Here is a 14,758-nt window from a genome sequence, read left to right on the forward strand (position 1 = left end):
CTGCAAGGAATCAAGAGTAGAGCCTTGTAAAGACAACCTTCAGGTTTTGCTTCAACCTTCTTCAGAATTGGATTTTGCCAGTGTCAGTAATTTACTGCTGGAATTCCACATACCTGGAAAGAGGTCTTCCAGGAGAAAAGTGATCCAATTACAGCAAGAGTATCAGCTGCTTATTACGAAATGCTATTGAACTGCTTTTGTTTTCAGCGCTTGAGCAGTACTGTATTTAAACCCAGACCTCACTGAAGTCTATGGCAAAATTCCCATATTCTGCAGCGGTGCTAATGGAGTTATTTCTGTCACCTACAGTCATATCCCTGATTACGAAAGATGTGCAGAGATATTTTTCCATATAGAAAAGAAGGCTCAATGCTAACACCTACAAGCAGTCTACAGAAGTTTGCTTCCATTTTATCCTTTTGGTACGTGCCTGACAGGAAACTGTAATGTCTGTATTGATGCAACTGCCTACAACATATAGTAAAATCAGTGAAGATTTTACTTGATTGGTTTCCTTTTCAAGGATTAAATAACAGAGTATAGAAACCTGAAAATTACTGCTGGAAATGGATTTTTGCTATACAACAAATACCATTTTAACAATTTCCAGCAGTACTAGGAATTAGACTTATGTTAAAATTCCTTCCAGAGAATTCTACATAATTCTAGAGAGCAATTTTAGGGATAGGAGATAGACTTAGAAAAAAAGAAAATTAGACTTTCTCACAAGCCAATTGATATTTTTGCACACTTGTCTCCCCTGAAACCCAGAACACCTGGAGTCATTTATTTGAGACAAATTTCTAACTTGTTATGTAAAAGAAGCTTCAGGTGTAACTCTCATGAAAAATAGTAGTGGTTATGCCCAGAAACGTAGAAAGAAAGCACTAAGAATTAATTTGCTTCATAGTTTGTAAATACATCATCAAATTAAGATTGGTCAGTGTTTAGCAATTCAGCTTTATCAGTGAAAATGGTAGTGACATACAGCACTATACAAGACTGGTCATCAGCAAAGATGAAAAATGGCAGGCTTCCAAAAGCATAAATTCAGTGATTATCTCAAATAGTTCTGGTTTTCTATATTATCTTTCAAGATGACTGATATGAAGTTTTGTATGTCATGCAATTAATATTTATTTTAAAGTAATAGATAACTACAGTCCAATATAAACTACTTATATTAAAGATAAATGTTGAGAACTCATGATAAAAGGAAAAGATAATTAATGTAAGCAAACTAAAAGATGTAGGGAATATCTTAAAACAATAAAAAGCACTAAAGTCTATACCTCAAAATAATGTTTTAAATGATAATTTAAAGTAGTTAAAAAAAAACACCAAAAAAACCCTCACACCAATGGAAAAAGATATAATCTGAATCATTGTTTCAGATCTCATTTAGTAGATTTCAGGTCCTCCAGTCTGTCTATATGTTTCCTCTGAGTTAAACAGAATTGCAGTTAGGCATAAATTAATAAGGGCTATTAATGTTAATACTATCCATTACAAAGGTTTTCTATATTTTACTCCTCTGATCTTCTATTTTTCCTAGGGACACCCTTTTCTTGGGGTGCTCTCTGCAGAGATGTCAAATGGCTGCCTGGATTTCTTGCTTTTTATAGGTGGAAGATCTGTCATCCCCATACAGTTTAGTTTATCCTGCTGGCAATAACACACTGCAAAAGAATGAAAAACAAACAAACAAAAGCATTCACAGCAATACCTCTGTGGACCTATCTGAAGAGTGGAAATAGAAATGGGACTCTGCAGAGGAGAAAACTCCAACAAATTCAGTTGCTTTTTGTAAACTGCAGGAATACTTATGTCTGGGAACCTCATGTGCCTGAACCTCTTTGGTCATCATGAAGACAAACTTTTAATTCAGTGAGCTCTGAAAAGGAGGACTGAACAGAGGCTGAGTAAATTAGCGATTCTGTCACAGATAGAATCCTCCAATTACATCACTACTGTTTCTAAAACCCACTGTTTAGTGAGGAGGCAAGGGGGGTAAAGGACACTAATCCACATTATATGAGAGTAACTGCCATATTAAACCAGTAATAGCTTGGACATGTATATACTGAATGGCCTCACTTCTTATAGACAGGAATGAGATATGAAATTGCCCTGCACTTCAACCAGTCAGCCCTTAACCACAGAGGAGCTGTAGAAGTAGCAATAAATGATTCCTTTGGAATAAGTCATCAAACTAAGTCCTATTAGCTTTCGCAGCTTCCATGAAGAGTAAGCCTCTTTGCCTTTTTTATCTCACCCCTGAAGGTAGAAACATTTTAAATTATATATCATTCCTTAAATATACATCACCATCACTACATTAACACTTATGCAAAAGTGTTTAGAGGAATTGTGGAACCTGTATATTCAGGGTTTGATGTCAGCATTGATGACCACATACTGCTTGACTCTGCAGGTTAACCTTGTGCAATCAGTGGGAGCACTGAGGAGCAACAATTTACTCAACATAAAGGTAGGAGCTTCGTGCCTTGGAGGTTGTTATCACTGGGGTGCCTTGACACAATTAAAACAAGAAAAAAAAAGGTATAACCAAAGGGTGACTACAAATAACAATTTAATGCTTTTATTCCTGGCCAAATTCAGGCAGTGCAGCTCACAAGAAGAACTAGGTGGTTTTCAGTATTTCCTAAATATAGATCACACACAGGTCATGTACTGCACACTGCTAGCTGATTGACAGAATATTGGCTAAGCAAGTAGTTTTACATCTGTCCTTTCTAAAAAGGCAGTGAATGTTTCTGATTCTAAGGTGAATTTGAAAAGGATCTGCCAGAGAAATGAGCTTAGGGTTCTTCATCCCCCATGACATTACTGTTGGAGGCTATATTTCAGTACTAGTTTTTCTAACTTTAGTGCTTACAACAGTGATAAAGAACTGTCTTGAGGAGGCCCCTTCAGCTTCTGAACAACATAATGTATAAAATGGCATCAGAATGAAGAGAATCTAACATCACTGCATTAGTCAACAAATCATGGTGTAGTATAACCATCCTTTGAATCTAGTGGCATCTTATTTAATGTGCACTTAATATTCAACTCTGATCAATGAATATGCAGGTGAGCCACAAAAGAGCCCTTTTAAAGGGAAGAAGAGAAGGTAAGAACAGAAAATTTAGCCAAGGACTACTAGGTGAGGAGAAACTAAAAACAGAATGACAATAATGGAAGTCCACAAAGGGCAGTCAAAAAAAACCCACTTCTGTATGATGTTACTTCTTCTCAGAACACTAATTGATATACCGCAATTTACAAGTGATTTTTCCCAGTTCATAAACTGTTATATTATTAGTACTACAGCCATAAAAGAGCATAGGACTTGAGGAGGCTGTACTGTGGAGTAAATTGCTCACAAGCAGTGTATTTGGGTTTATCAGCAACAACAGAAAAAAAACCCCTAAGCTCAACAGAGGAGAGGAACTCGAGTAACTATCAAAAGCAGTCTACAAAGAAGCAGGGACTGCATCCAAGATTCTTGCTTGCTTGGTGCCCAACTATCGATTTTGCATGTGTGGAGTGAATCTGTGGTAGCAGATTGCCCTTCGTGCTCAGTTTTATTTCCCCTCAGATGATTCTTTAAAAAAAAGAAAAAACTTTTCAAAGGAACTGCTTTACAACATGTAATTAATCTCATATTGCTTATTAGCACATGCTTGCAATTCTATTAATATATACGGTAATAATTTCATTCACATTTAAACAGTTTTTCTGTCCCAAAAGCTCATTTCTAAATTTAAGCTTACACTTACACTTGATACAGGTAAATATTCCTTTACTTGTTTACTTTCCTAATACTAATTCAGCATTTCAGTGAGATATATCTAGCAAACAGTGTGCAGATAAAAAGTACCATATCTTACCTCTGTCACTGTCATACAAATATGCAAACTTGGTCCACTGATAGTATTCGATCAAGCTAAGAAGAGCTCCCTTGAGGTCAGGTCTCATCTGAATGACAAAGGGATGTGTTCCATCTGTTGGGAAGCTGGGAGTTATGAAGGAGACATGAAGAGTCCCACAGAATGATGTTATGGTATTTACAGACTTCTTGTCATAGAATCCAAAAATAGCAAAGACTCCTCTTGAAAACTGGGAGCAGACTAGGACAAAGAAAGAAAAACAATTAAGTGAGAGAATTTTTTCAAAATATTTACTGAAAACTCTATCAGGTATATATTTATGAGAAATAATGAAAACATCTGATCATATAAATACCAAAAGAAAACAGTAATACTCTGCTATGGAGATTATTATTTGTTAGTATTATTAATCATTAATATAAAGCTTCCACTAGAAACAGCAACAAAAAACCCCCTAAAAATCAGAAACATGATTCACATTCCTAGACAATTAAATTAGAACTAAAAGTCACCAAGTTATTCTTAAATTTGAATTACAGGGTAAAGAATAGTGATGCAAACATCAGTGGTAGCTGTGATTTATAAAATGAGTCATTATGACCACACATAGTATTATGGAAATAGATAATATTTTGTCATGTTAAAAACAAATTGGCTCTGAGGTCAAGACTCACTGAGCTTTTTGCAAAATACCTTAAATAACCTTCCATTTGGGGATATATAAAGCCAAAACTAGAAGCAAATTTATTAATGGCAGAAAATTAAGAAGCTGATTTGCTTTAAACCCCTTGAATTTCAAGGTGTTGTTTTAATTCCTGCTTTGCAGGGCTCAGCAAAAGCTGGTCCTTCTAGATGACACTTGTGGTCACGCTGCAGAAAGAATAACCTCACAGGCGTAAATAACATGCTGATTATTCACTTTTTATCACTGGAGACAATTCAAGCCTATTGATGATCACTATTGACCATTGCAGCCTGTGTAAAAGAGCTAGTTCTGGTTTATTCTCTTCTTTGACACTGCAGGCTATACTAGTGCCTAAATTCTAGAATCAGGGTACAGTAAGGAAATGTTCATCTCTGACTAATTCTCATTTATCACCTATGCATTCTTTGGTTTGCACATAGTCACCTTGAACAAGAGACATCCTGCTAGAGAAAGCATATAGTCAGCCTCATGGCAATCCCTGCTATACCTGACCTGCTTATAGATAGAAATCACAGTGTAATTGAAGCTAATTTTGCCCAGCTATTTATTGCACTAATCCTTGAATATAATTCACATAAGGGCAAAACTAAGCTGACTTATTTTTAAAATTTCTCAGACTTGAATTAATAATACAATATTTTCTCTTTAAAGTAATCACATCTTTATTTATTTTTAAAAAGATCATCCCTTTATGCCTATTATTATTCATCGCTATGCTCTTTTCATGGCTTTGCCTATCTAGCTTTGCTACCACAGTCATCTCTCACACCCTAATTATTTCTATACACCAATTAAAAGCACCTAAGCAGTATGGGTGAAATTTTGAGTCTGCCAGTTTCAACATTTATCACCTATTGACTTTAATTAGGTCAGAATTTCACCTTAGGTGAGAGAATACAAGTGATTAAAAAACTTGATGAGTAATACCCCTTTACAAAAGGATGCTGCAGGTTTTTCAGGGCTAGGGTACAAGATGGTCAGATCTCTTCCATTCCAACTGCAAATTATTATGTAAAGTTTCAATATTTATCCCAAGTGCATTAAGGGTATAACACTGCTCATGTTGAACAAAGGTTTCTGAAAAAGGCTGTGAATTTTATGAATAGCTTTTCTGTTTAAGTTACTGGAACTCCTTGTTCTATTCCAAATCACTATGCTCTCACTGAGACAAAACCAACTCACTACCTCCCCACACACTCATGAACAATTATTTCCCATCTGCAGCGAAGGCTAAATACTTTCTGAACTTGCTACAATAAAGGCGTTAATGTCTCATAATCCACCTTCAAAAATACACATTAAAATAAAGCACCAGTTTACATTTGGATCCCTGGGCGAGAATTCTGCAGAAGAATGTTACTGGCACGCTACTGTGATCTTCTGTATTAAACCATTTTAATGCTGCATATAAGATGACAGAGACAACAACCCAGGATCACTGAAAAATAAAAAAAAATTATGCCAGTATTGATGACTCCTAGGATGCTATCACATCTCCTGTCACACTTACTGCTTTTCTTCAATCACTAGTCAATGATTTTAGGCATAGATAAATAACATCGCCTATAACAGCCAACAACCAGGGCCAGCTGCCTGCACCAGAAAATTTGAAAACCACAGGTGGTGCCTTCTCAGAAGCACCACTGCCACTTCTAATAGATAAAAGCCTGGGTCTTTGGAGCACTGTACTCCAGTCCCATGTCTCGGTTCCATTCCTCCCCATCCTTCCCTCCTCTTTCTGAGAATGGAGACATTTGGACCTGTCAGGCCTTGGTTAAACATCTTCGGGGTAATGAATCTGTCCATGCTATTGGGAAGTTTTAGTTAAGGCTCTGTCCTGGCTCCTGAACTCGTGTAACTAAATAGTTCTCAACTTCTGTTTAAAAAAACACTACACTTGGAAAAAAAAAAAAAACAAACAAAAAACAACAAAACAAACAAACAAACAAAAAACCCACCCACCAAAAAAAAAAAAATCACAATTATTTGTTATGGTGAACAAAAAGAGCCCAGATTACTCATGCTAGGCTTCAAACACGAACTGGGATTATTTAAAAGTGGTCATGTACTGGGTCTCACTGGGATGGCTTTTACTTTCCACATACCAGTCTGTATGGTGCTGTGTTTTGGACCTGTGGCCAAAACAGTATTACTAACACACCAATGTTTCAGCTATTGCTGAGCTGTGCTTGCACAGCATCAAGGCTTTCTCTATTTCCCTCTGCCCATCCCAGTGAGTAGGCTGGTGGTAGGCAAGAAGTTAGGAGGGGACACAGGCAGGCCAGTTGACCCAAATTGTTGAAAGGGATATTCCATGCCATGTAACATCATGATCAGCCACAAAACTGTGGTAGAGGATGAAGCGGGGGGGGGGGGGGGGGGCTCTGACTTACAAGGTGGCTGTTGCTTGGAAACTGGCTGGGCATCACTCCACTTGTGGGAAGGGGTGAGTGACTGCCTTTGCATCACTTATTTTTTCTCTTTCCTTCACTTACTCACTTATTAAAATGTCTTTATCTTGACCCACAAGTTTTCTTACTTTTGCATTTCCTAGTCTATCCTCTGTCCATTGGGGACAGGGGAGAAGGAGTGAGTGGCTGTGTAGGTGCTTGGCTACTGGTTGGGGTCAACCCATGACAGGGTAAAAGGTGTTATTCCACCTTACAACCACAGGACAGACCTGTTAATACCCCTGGCCTGTGCCTGAATGGAGGAATTAATTCTGTACCTTTTCAGTGGTACAAACATGCACCCAGTCCACTCTTTTCAGAAGACAACTGCTGCTCTTTCCAACTAATCATCCCTGACATGACAAAGCCATACCACCTCTCTTCACTAGTTACTTACTGACTATTGATAAAACACAGTTCTCTTGGATTAACACAGCAAACGGCTCTCCATTTAACAGACTTTACACCTGGTAAACCATCAATCCTTACATATATGTGTGTTCTTCTGGGGAAAGTGGATAAAACTGGAATTTTGATCTCTCCTGCACAAAGTGAGAGACAAATAAAAAGCACCACCTCTAGTGGGGTAAATCAAGTCACTGCAGTTCTAGCTACTTAGAGGAGCTGCAGTTTAAAAGCTGAATTCCATACACATGTGTGTACACAATCCTGACAATATGATAAAAGCAATAACTTTTTATTTTAAAAGTTATTATGAAACCTGCCACACAGATATAAACTGTCATGTAATCCAATCAGGGCCCCCTAAACGCAAGATAAAAACTTTCTAACACAAATCATGAAATTAAGGACATAACACACACTAGCAAATATTAAGCTATGTGGGTCAGCCAGAAAATCAGGATCAACCTTAATCCAGGTAAAAACAAATTTTCATTCAAAGTGATCAGTGTCACAGGCATACACTGAAGAACCTCAGTGCTGTGCTTTTGTGTGTGAAACTCCTCTAAAGATAAGTGGGAGGGCACCTGTGCCATGTAATAAAAACTTGGTAAAAATAAGCATTTAGACTTTGTCTCAAGACAAATGCTTGTAATTGTTCTGGGGCATTTGGTCTCTCGGGGGCAGAAGGGAAAAGAAGGGATGGTATTTCCAAATATATAATAGTGATCTAGTGGATAATGCAGAAAGTGTAATTGCTTTTGGCAGGATTCCCACCTTAGTTTAAGTCTACAGTCATGTTGTTATTGCTGGGAGACATTAGTTTTATAATGGTGAATCACAAGCTCTTCACAGTTATTAGATTAAAAAAATCATGATGATTAGGACTCATAAGCCATTGAAACATGAAAGATCTATTTTATTAAAGACATTAGAAGCAACTGCCAGGATTCATTTCTTTCAAGCTCTTCTATATGAACTGTTTTTCCTTGGGTTTATGTTGTCCTTTCTAGAAATAGTCAATGGCCTACTTAGCAACAAGAGGGCAAGAATATAGTAAGCTCATTTTGTGATCACTTTTCTAGGGAGACTTGCCTAGAATGGCAAATAACTGGGAATTCCAAGAAACAGGGTAAATAATTAAAGGTACCAGAGAAACAATAATTCCAGAAGGTTTTGTTATAGTTATAAGTATTTTATATCTGACTTCTCCTTGGTCTTCTACTAACATAGCCAGGCAAAAATCTAGTTTGCCCTTGTTTTCCAGAATACTGGAAATGTGTCCTAGTCTTTCCTTCCAAAGGCTAGGGCACAGATTTGTTCAGCAACAAAATTAAGCTTAATCCTGCAATGAGAAATAGGTGCCTTGTCAAAGGAGGGCCAAAACTGCTTTCTCAATTATTAACTCTTCCATTGTTAACTACATCGGTTTCTTCTTAGACCTCTTTTTTACCATGATGCACTCATACCTTTCTCTCTTTCACACTTTCTCCATTTCACTATCCTGCTTTGACAATGATAAGTGACACTATCCTGTTTTGTCAATGATATGTGATGTATATCATTTTATACCTAGGACTCAAAAAATGCCAACTGAAGAGTACATTTGAAAATTCAAAATATAAAAAATATTACAAATGCACTTAGCTTTACACAATGAAGTGATGCCAGTTTAGGAATCATAGTTAATTTTCATGGCATAAAATCACTTAGAAATAGTTGCATTTGAACGAATATGCTTAGAAACTATTCCTGATAAAGTCTTCCTAAGCCAAGACTTTCCTTCCAAAGAGAGAGTAATGAACCTAATAATTGTTTACATTCAGAGAGAATTAAATGGGAAAATTAGCAAAATGCTCATTTAACTTACTGAAACGAATGTCTAATAGTACCTGCCTCAGGTAGGTTTCCAAGAAGTGTTATGACTCCTAACATTCTTCTGACTTTTCCATTTCTATATTTTTATTTATATTAGAGTTTTGATACTTGGTTTCTGTCCAAAATTGAAACTTTAAAATGACTGCAAAAGTATTTGCCATTCAGCGCTTAGACTTTAATTGCTGTCTGGTATTAATGTGGTTTTATATGTTATTTTATTATACTAACCTGGTTTACTATAGTTTTAACAAAACTATTTTAACATTAACATAGGGAAATAAGTCTTCAGTGCATATTACTTAATCACACCAAATAGAAGTAAGAGAATGATTATTCTAAGAGAAAGAAAATACAGCACAATTGTAAAGATTAAGCACTGCCTCTGCAAAAGAGGACCAAAACACAAAGGAAACTCTCATTGGTCTGAAAAGTTGACAGATCAGCCAGGAACAAGTAGCCAGGAACAAGTAGCGGAAACCGAATGCCCAGTTGGTAATATCAGCTTCTGAAGACCAGTCAGACAGTAGAAAAGAACCACAAACAATAAATGGAACAAAAGTAGCAAAAAATAAGCAAGAACCACAGCTGCCAAAAGAATTCACGTATGATTGAAACTGCATCAAAAAATAATTATTAAAAGAAAAAACAATATGGATTGCTTCCAAAGCCATTAAGAAAACTGCAGCATAGCAGAAAGCATATTGTACACACTTTCATAGACAAAAATTTTTTTTTGTAGTAATGTTATATATAATGTGCATGGTCTGGTTTACCCATTCAGATTATACTATTACCTTCTAGATGTGAGGGGTAAACTTCTCTTCAGGAAGAGTGAATAAGGCATAGGGAATCCCACCAGTCCATTCAAGGTGTTATTTAGAACCATGAAGGAGTATGTATTTAAACAGCACAACTTGAGATGAAGTTACTTTTTCTAGAACCATGGTAAGCTAATTAAAATTGGGAAAACACAGTTCCCCAAGGCTCAAAGAAAAGCATAATAACCAAAAGATAAGACAATGGACCAAAGCTTCATGCTAGGATTCAATAAAACACAGACACAGAAACCAAGTAAAGGCTGGCATTTTAAAATCCCAAGATATCCTTCACCAAAGCTGAGAAGCAAATCAATGCCAATTAAAGCATCAGTGGCAATCAGAACTAAAAATATACTATACTTCTGGGTAACAAGACACTGAATTACATAGAAAAGACTTTCCTTTTTGTATCTTTTTGCAATTTTTAATTCCACTGCCAATAAATGTGAATTTTTATCTTATTTTGAGCATTTAAGAAAATCTGCATGTCTGGAATTGAGCCATTCAACATTGATCTGAACTGTGTATTTTCCTTTTGCAGATTGTACATATATATATATATATATAATGGTAAAAAAAGACTTCACTGATAAGCATTGAATATTGAGCTCACACACAAAAACAAAGAATAAAGTGCACCTCATTAACACTTCAGTGACGAGTTCCTCACCTGTACATTCAGCATTAAAGCACAAAATACAACTTAGAGCAACAGCCAGGCGGGTAGCAAACAAACAATATGTAACAGAAAGGGGGCCTCCGTTTTGCACAGAGATGACTAGAGAAATTCTCACAGCCTGAGAGGGTCAAAAGCAAAATTTAAATCCCAAGGCTGGAATGCATGTAGAGGACAATTATGGTACAGCAGGTACAAAGGAAGTTTTCCCAACTTTTCTGGCAGAAACGTGGTCTTCAGTTATTGCTATGACCTGAACTGTTTGTTCAGAGATTATGCGACTGAATGGAACTTTCCACACCATGTTATTAGCAAAAGTGGCTTTGATCATTGTGCAAAATTAGAGTCAAAACCTGGGTTGCTGCAGTACAAAACAATCTCAAAGACGAGAGGAGAAGCAGATTAATCTATTTCAACCAGTCAATCATAATTCACAGTGAGGAAAGAAACTTTGTGCCAATATGGGATATTTTAAGCAAGCACAAAAAAGCCTTCAAGAAGTTAGTGGCCATCTGTTAGGAAAGTACATGATGATATGGCACAGCTTCTCTATATGCTAATGCTGCAATAATGAAGATGGTAAATAAACATCCTGTTCAGATTGAAACAGGTCAGAGAAACAGTCTGTTTCAAAGACAGTTGCATTCAATTACATATTGCTTGGCTGTGTACAGTAAGCATTTGAAAATCTTTTCCATTGCTAAGACAATTACCATGATGCAAAAGAAATCATTGCAAAACATCACTGAAAGAATCATGTTAAAACAATTATGCTTTTATGAATAAGATTCCTGTAATAAAATTAAAATGCAATTCAAGTCTTCTCATGAAAAAAATTGCCCATATTCCACACAATTCTTACACAGCTCTTCCCAGAACTCTTAGGATCCTAGTGTATTTGTCTAAATCCCTACTACTGCCAGCTGAAGGAGATACAATGCTTCCTGAACCCTGAATCTGGTGGCCTGGCAACTCTGTTAAATAACAGAAATAACATTATTTATCTCCAAAAAAATATTGTCTCCAAAATCAGTACATTCTTCAGGAAGCTTCTCTCCTCTGCCTCCCTTCTTTCTCTCCTCCCACCACCTCAGATAAAAACCATGCTATTTCCATTTAATTACCTAAAATTTAACTCATTCATTTCCTTTAAATCTAAGAACTCACCTTGCAAATCTCCCTGTCCAGCTTTCTGACTGTGTAGCTTTCCCAACAATTACCACCTTGCAGTAACACAAAATTGTGAGTGTCTGACAAAGTAGATGTAGAAGCAAGTAATCAAAGCTGAGAAGAGACTACTGCAAGTCAGAGCCATGCTGCAAGTCATGGAGAAGTCATGTCTTCCAGGGCCAGGCTCTTAGTTTGTGTAATCAGCATAATTCTACTGAATTTAATGGAGCCAATATAATTTATACCAACTAAAAATGCAATTCTCCATTTTTAGCATGACCATTTTCACAAACTTTTCAAGCCAGAAATGTTATATGCAACAGAATGCTCATCATCTCCTCTTGCCCTTGATCAGCATTGCTGGAAGCATCCCTTTTCTACATTTCATTAAACTAATCATCTTCCAGCTCCCAAGAAAATGTCATTGTGTAAAACTGTGTATTTGAAAACTTGTAATAGGATTTGGAAAGAGATAAAATTAACTTGCTAGGTACAACCACTTTTTGTTAACATGTTGGCAGATTGGGATTCAATTTATGAAACTTGTTTTTCTTTTCTTGAGCTAGAAGGGCCAACAATCACTCCTGAACAGACTGTCTAACATTGCCTGAGAACACCTTATACCATCTAAAAGGAAACACAGTTTCGGCACCAAGTTTCTCAGTTAGAAAGACAGGGACAGCTATGAGAAAAGACTCTGAGGCTGACTCATAAAAATACTAAAGAAATTGGAATAAATCTTAAGGAAACTGCTCTAAGGAATTAAGAGGATTTCCTGAGGCAGAGAAGGTATAGTAGAAAATATGTAAGTGATCTGCTACTCTCAGAAGACTTCATACTACGTTTTTAAAGGAACAAACTATTATTTTCCAACTGGTCATTTGTGACCTGCCGTACACATTACTCTGAGAAAGACAGATGTTTAGTTCTAGACATTTATTGCTTACATATCTCTCACTGAAATGATGTAACTGGGAGTCTACTTCATTTACCCAACACAGTCCAGCCTACACCTTGTCACTTCAGCACAGCTAGCACTGTAGCACACAGCTGTACTGCAATGACCTGTCATACCTATCCTAAGGTCTCAGTCCCTCCACATGGCTGAAACTGATTTTAAAATCAATCATCTAACTAAAAATTTTGGCATAAACATAGCTCTGCAGAGAAGAGTATCTCACACAAACTAATGATTAAATATAACAATAAGCAAGACAAGAGACCTCGACTTCCTACAGTGTCTTGGATCTAACAGCTTCTACCACTCATAAGAAAAATGATGGGCCTCTTCCACCTGTAACAACTTCCACCCAGAACTGTTCCAACCTAAACCACTGACCCACAGCAAAGGGTGGCTTATACTTACATGTGATTTTTTGGTGGCTTTTTAAGCTGCACTTCCAAACATAGTCTAATTTCCTGTAATGTCTTACGGATTTATGACATTCATTGGGATAATCAGCTGTTAATCTAATTGCCAGGCTTTATTTGTATTTACAAATGGTCTAATACTCACATCACACACGTACCTATCTGCATGCCCTATCTTTTCAACGACTGTAGAAATAACAGAAACATTATTTGTGAAGTATTCAAATACCATTCAATAAACATTATTAGTAATACAAATCAGAAAAGCAGTAAAATCCTCTTAGTTAGGACACCCTAGTGAACAGCTTATTGTCCTGATTATATGACTTGTTTAATTAAGGGAAGAACTTATTAAAAAATAAAACAGCATGGAGAGCTTTAAAATGATAAAGTAAAATGAGCACTCATTGCAAGCACAGGAAGGAAATTGATATTCCTTGCCTCTCCTTTGTTAGCGCCTTTAATCTTTAACGACTTGATGTTTTTCAAAATGCATTAAAACTTTCTAACTTTTTAGCTCCTATTTAGGAAAATTCAGTTTAGCACTGGTATAATAAATTCTTGTTAACCAAAACTTACAAATATCTGATAAAGCATATCATTACCAGTTACTTTAACAAAGCAATGCTTCATCCTTCAAAGTGGAAAATATTACGATATATGCTTCACTGTGACTGAAATTACAGTTTCACATCTTTTCCTCCTGTGTTTAGATATCAGAGTCAGGGCTAATTAACTTAGATGAAGTTTTACACTGTTTAACCTCTAGGTTTTTCCTATATTACCTGAGGTAATTTGAGCACCTACATTGTACTGCATGCTATGTACAGACATGCACATACACTATATCAAACTAAAAATAAAATCATTTATAGAGAAAACCTGTCCATTGTCTAAAACAGTGGGAAAACATGTTCCCACTCAGCACTGTAAGTGTCACAGTTTCTGGGCCTTCAATTTCTCTACAGCAAACCTCCTATTATACTATGTATGCTCCCTCACTGTATAGAAGTTTTACAGAGGCTTACATTATTACTAGATCGGGCTTCATAAAAATATGCCGTTCACTCACCCTAACTGCTGTTTCTGTGGGGAGACCAAGTCATCACAAAAAAAAAAGGAAAGCCATTGTATGGCCTTAGACTTTCAAACCATACCTCAACAAAGTAGATCTCAATGTCAGGAAACTGCTGTGCATGTAAGATCAGAAAGTCATTTTTGGAAAATGAGCCTTTTCACCATAAGGATTTGTTTTTGTGCTTTATCATAATTTAACTGAGATAAACAATCATTATTTACCAACACTATCTAGTAAATACTATTTAGTAAATTTGCTTTAGTAAAGCAAATAAAGCTTTGCAATTTCCCTTGCAAATAGTCACCTGAAATTG

At 36.4% G+C, this 14,758-nt stretch overlaps 1 protein-coding gene across 8 annotated transcripts in view; it reads right to left on the reverse strand.

Moving 5' to 3' along the window:
• GRIA2 (glutamate ionotropic receptor AMPA type subunit 2) overlaps positions 1 to 14,758 on the reverse strand; it is a 92,630-nt gene that overhangs the window by 46,845 nt on the left and 31,027 nt on the right. For all 8 annotated transcript variants that reach the window (XR_012623130.1, XR_012623129.1, XM_074822953.1 and 5 more), the window contains exon 3: positions 3,897 to 4,136. Coding sequence is in view for 6 of the 8 variants with exons in the window: in XM_074822953.1 (XP_074679054.1) it covers positions 3,897 to 4,136 (240 nt within the window). In the remaining 2 variants the exon portion in view is untranslated. The remainder of the gene's footprint in view (positions 1 to 3,896; positions 4,137 to 14,758) is intronic.

The sequence above is a fragment of the Strix aluco genome, chromosome 4, assembly GCF_031877795.1.
Source record: "Strix aluco isolate bStrAlu1 chromosome 4, bStrAlu1.hap1, whole genome shotgun sequence".
Lineage (NCBI taxonomy): Eukaryota > Metazoa > Chordata > Aves > Strigiformes > Strigidae > Strix > Strix aluco.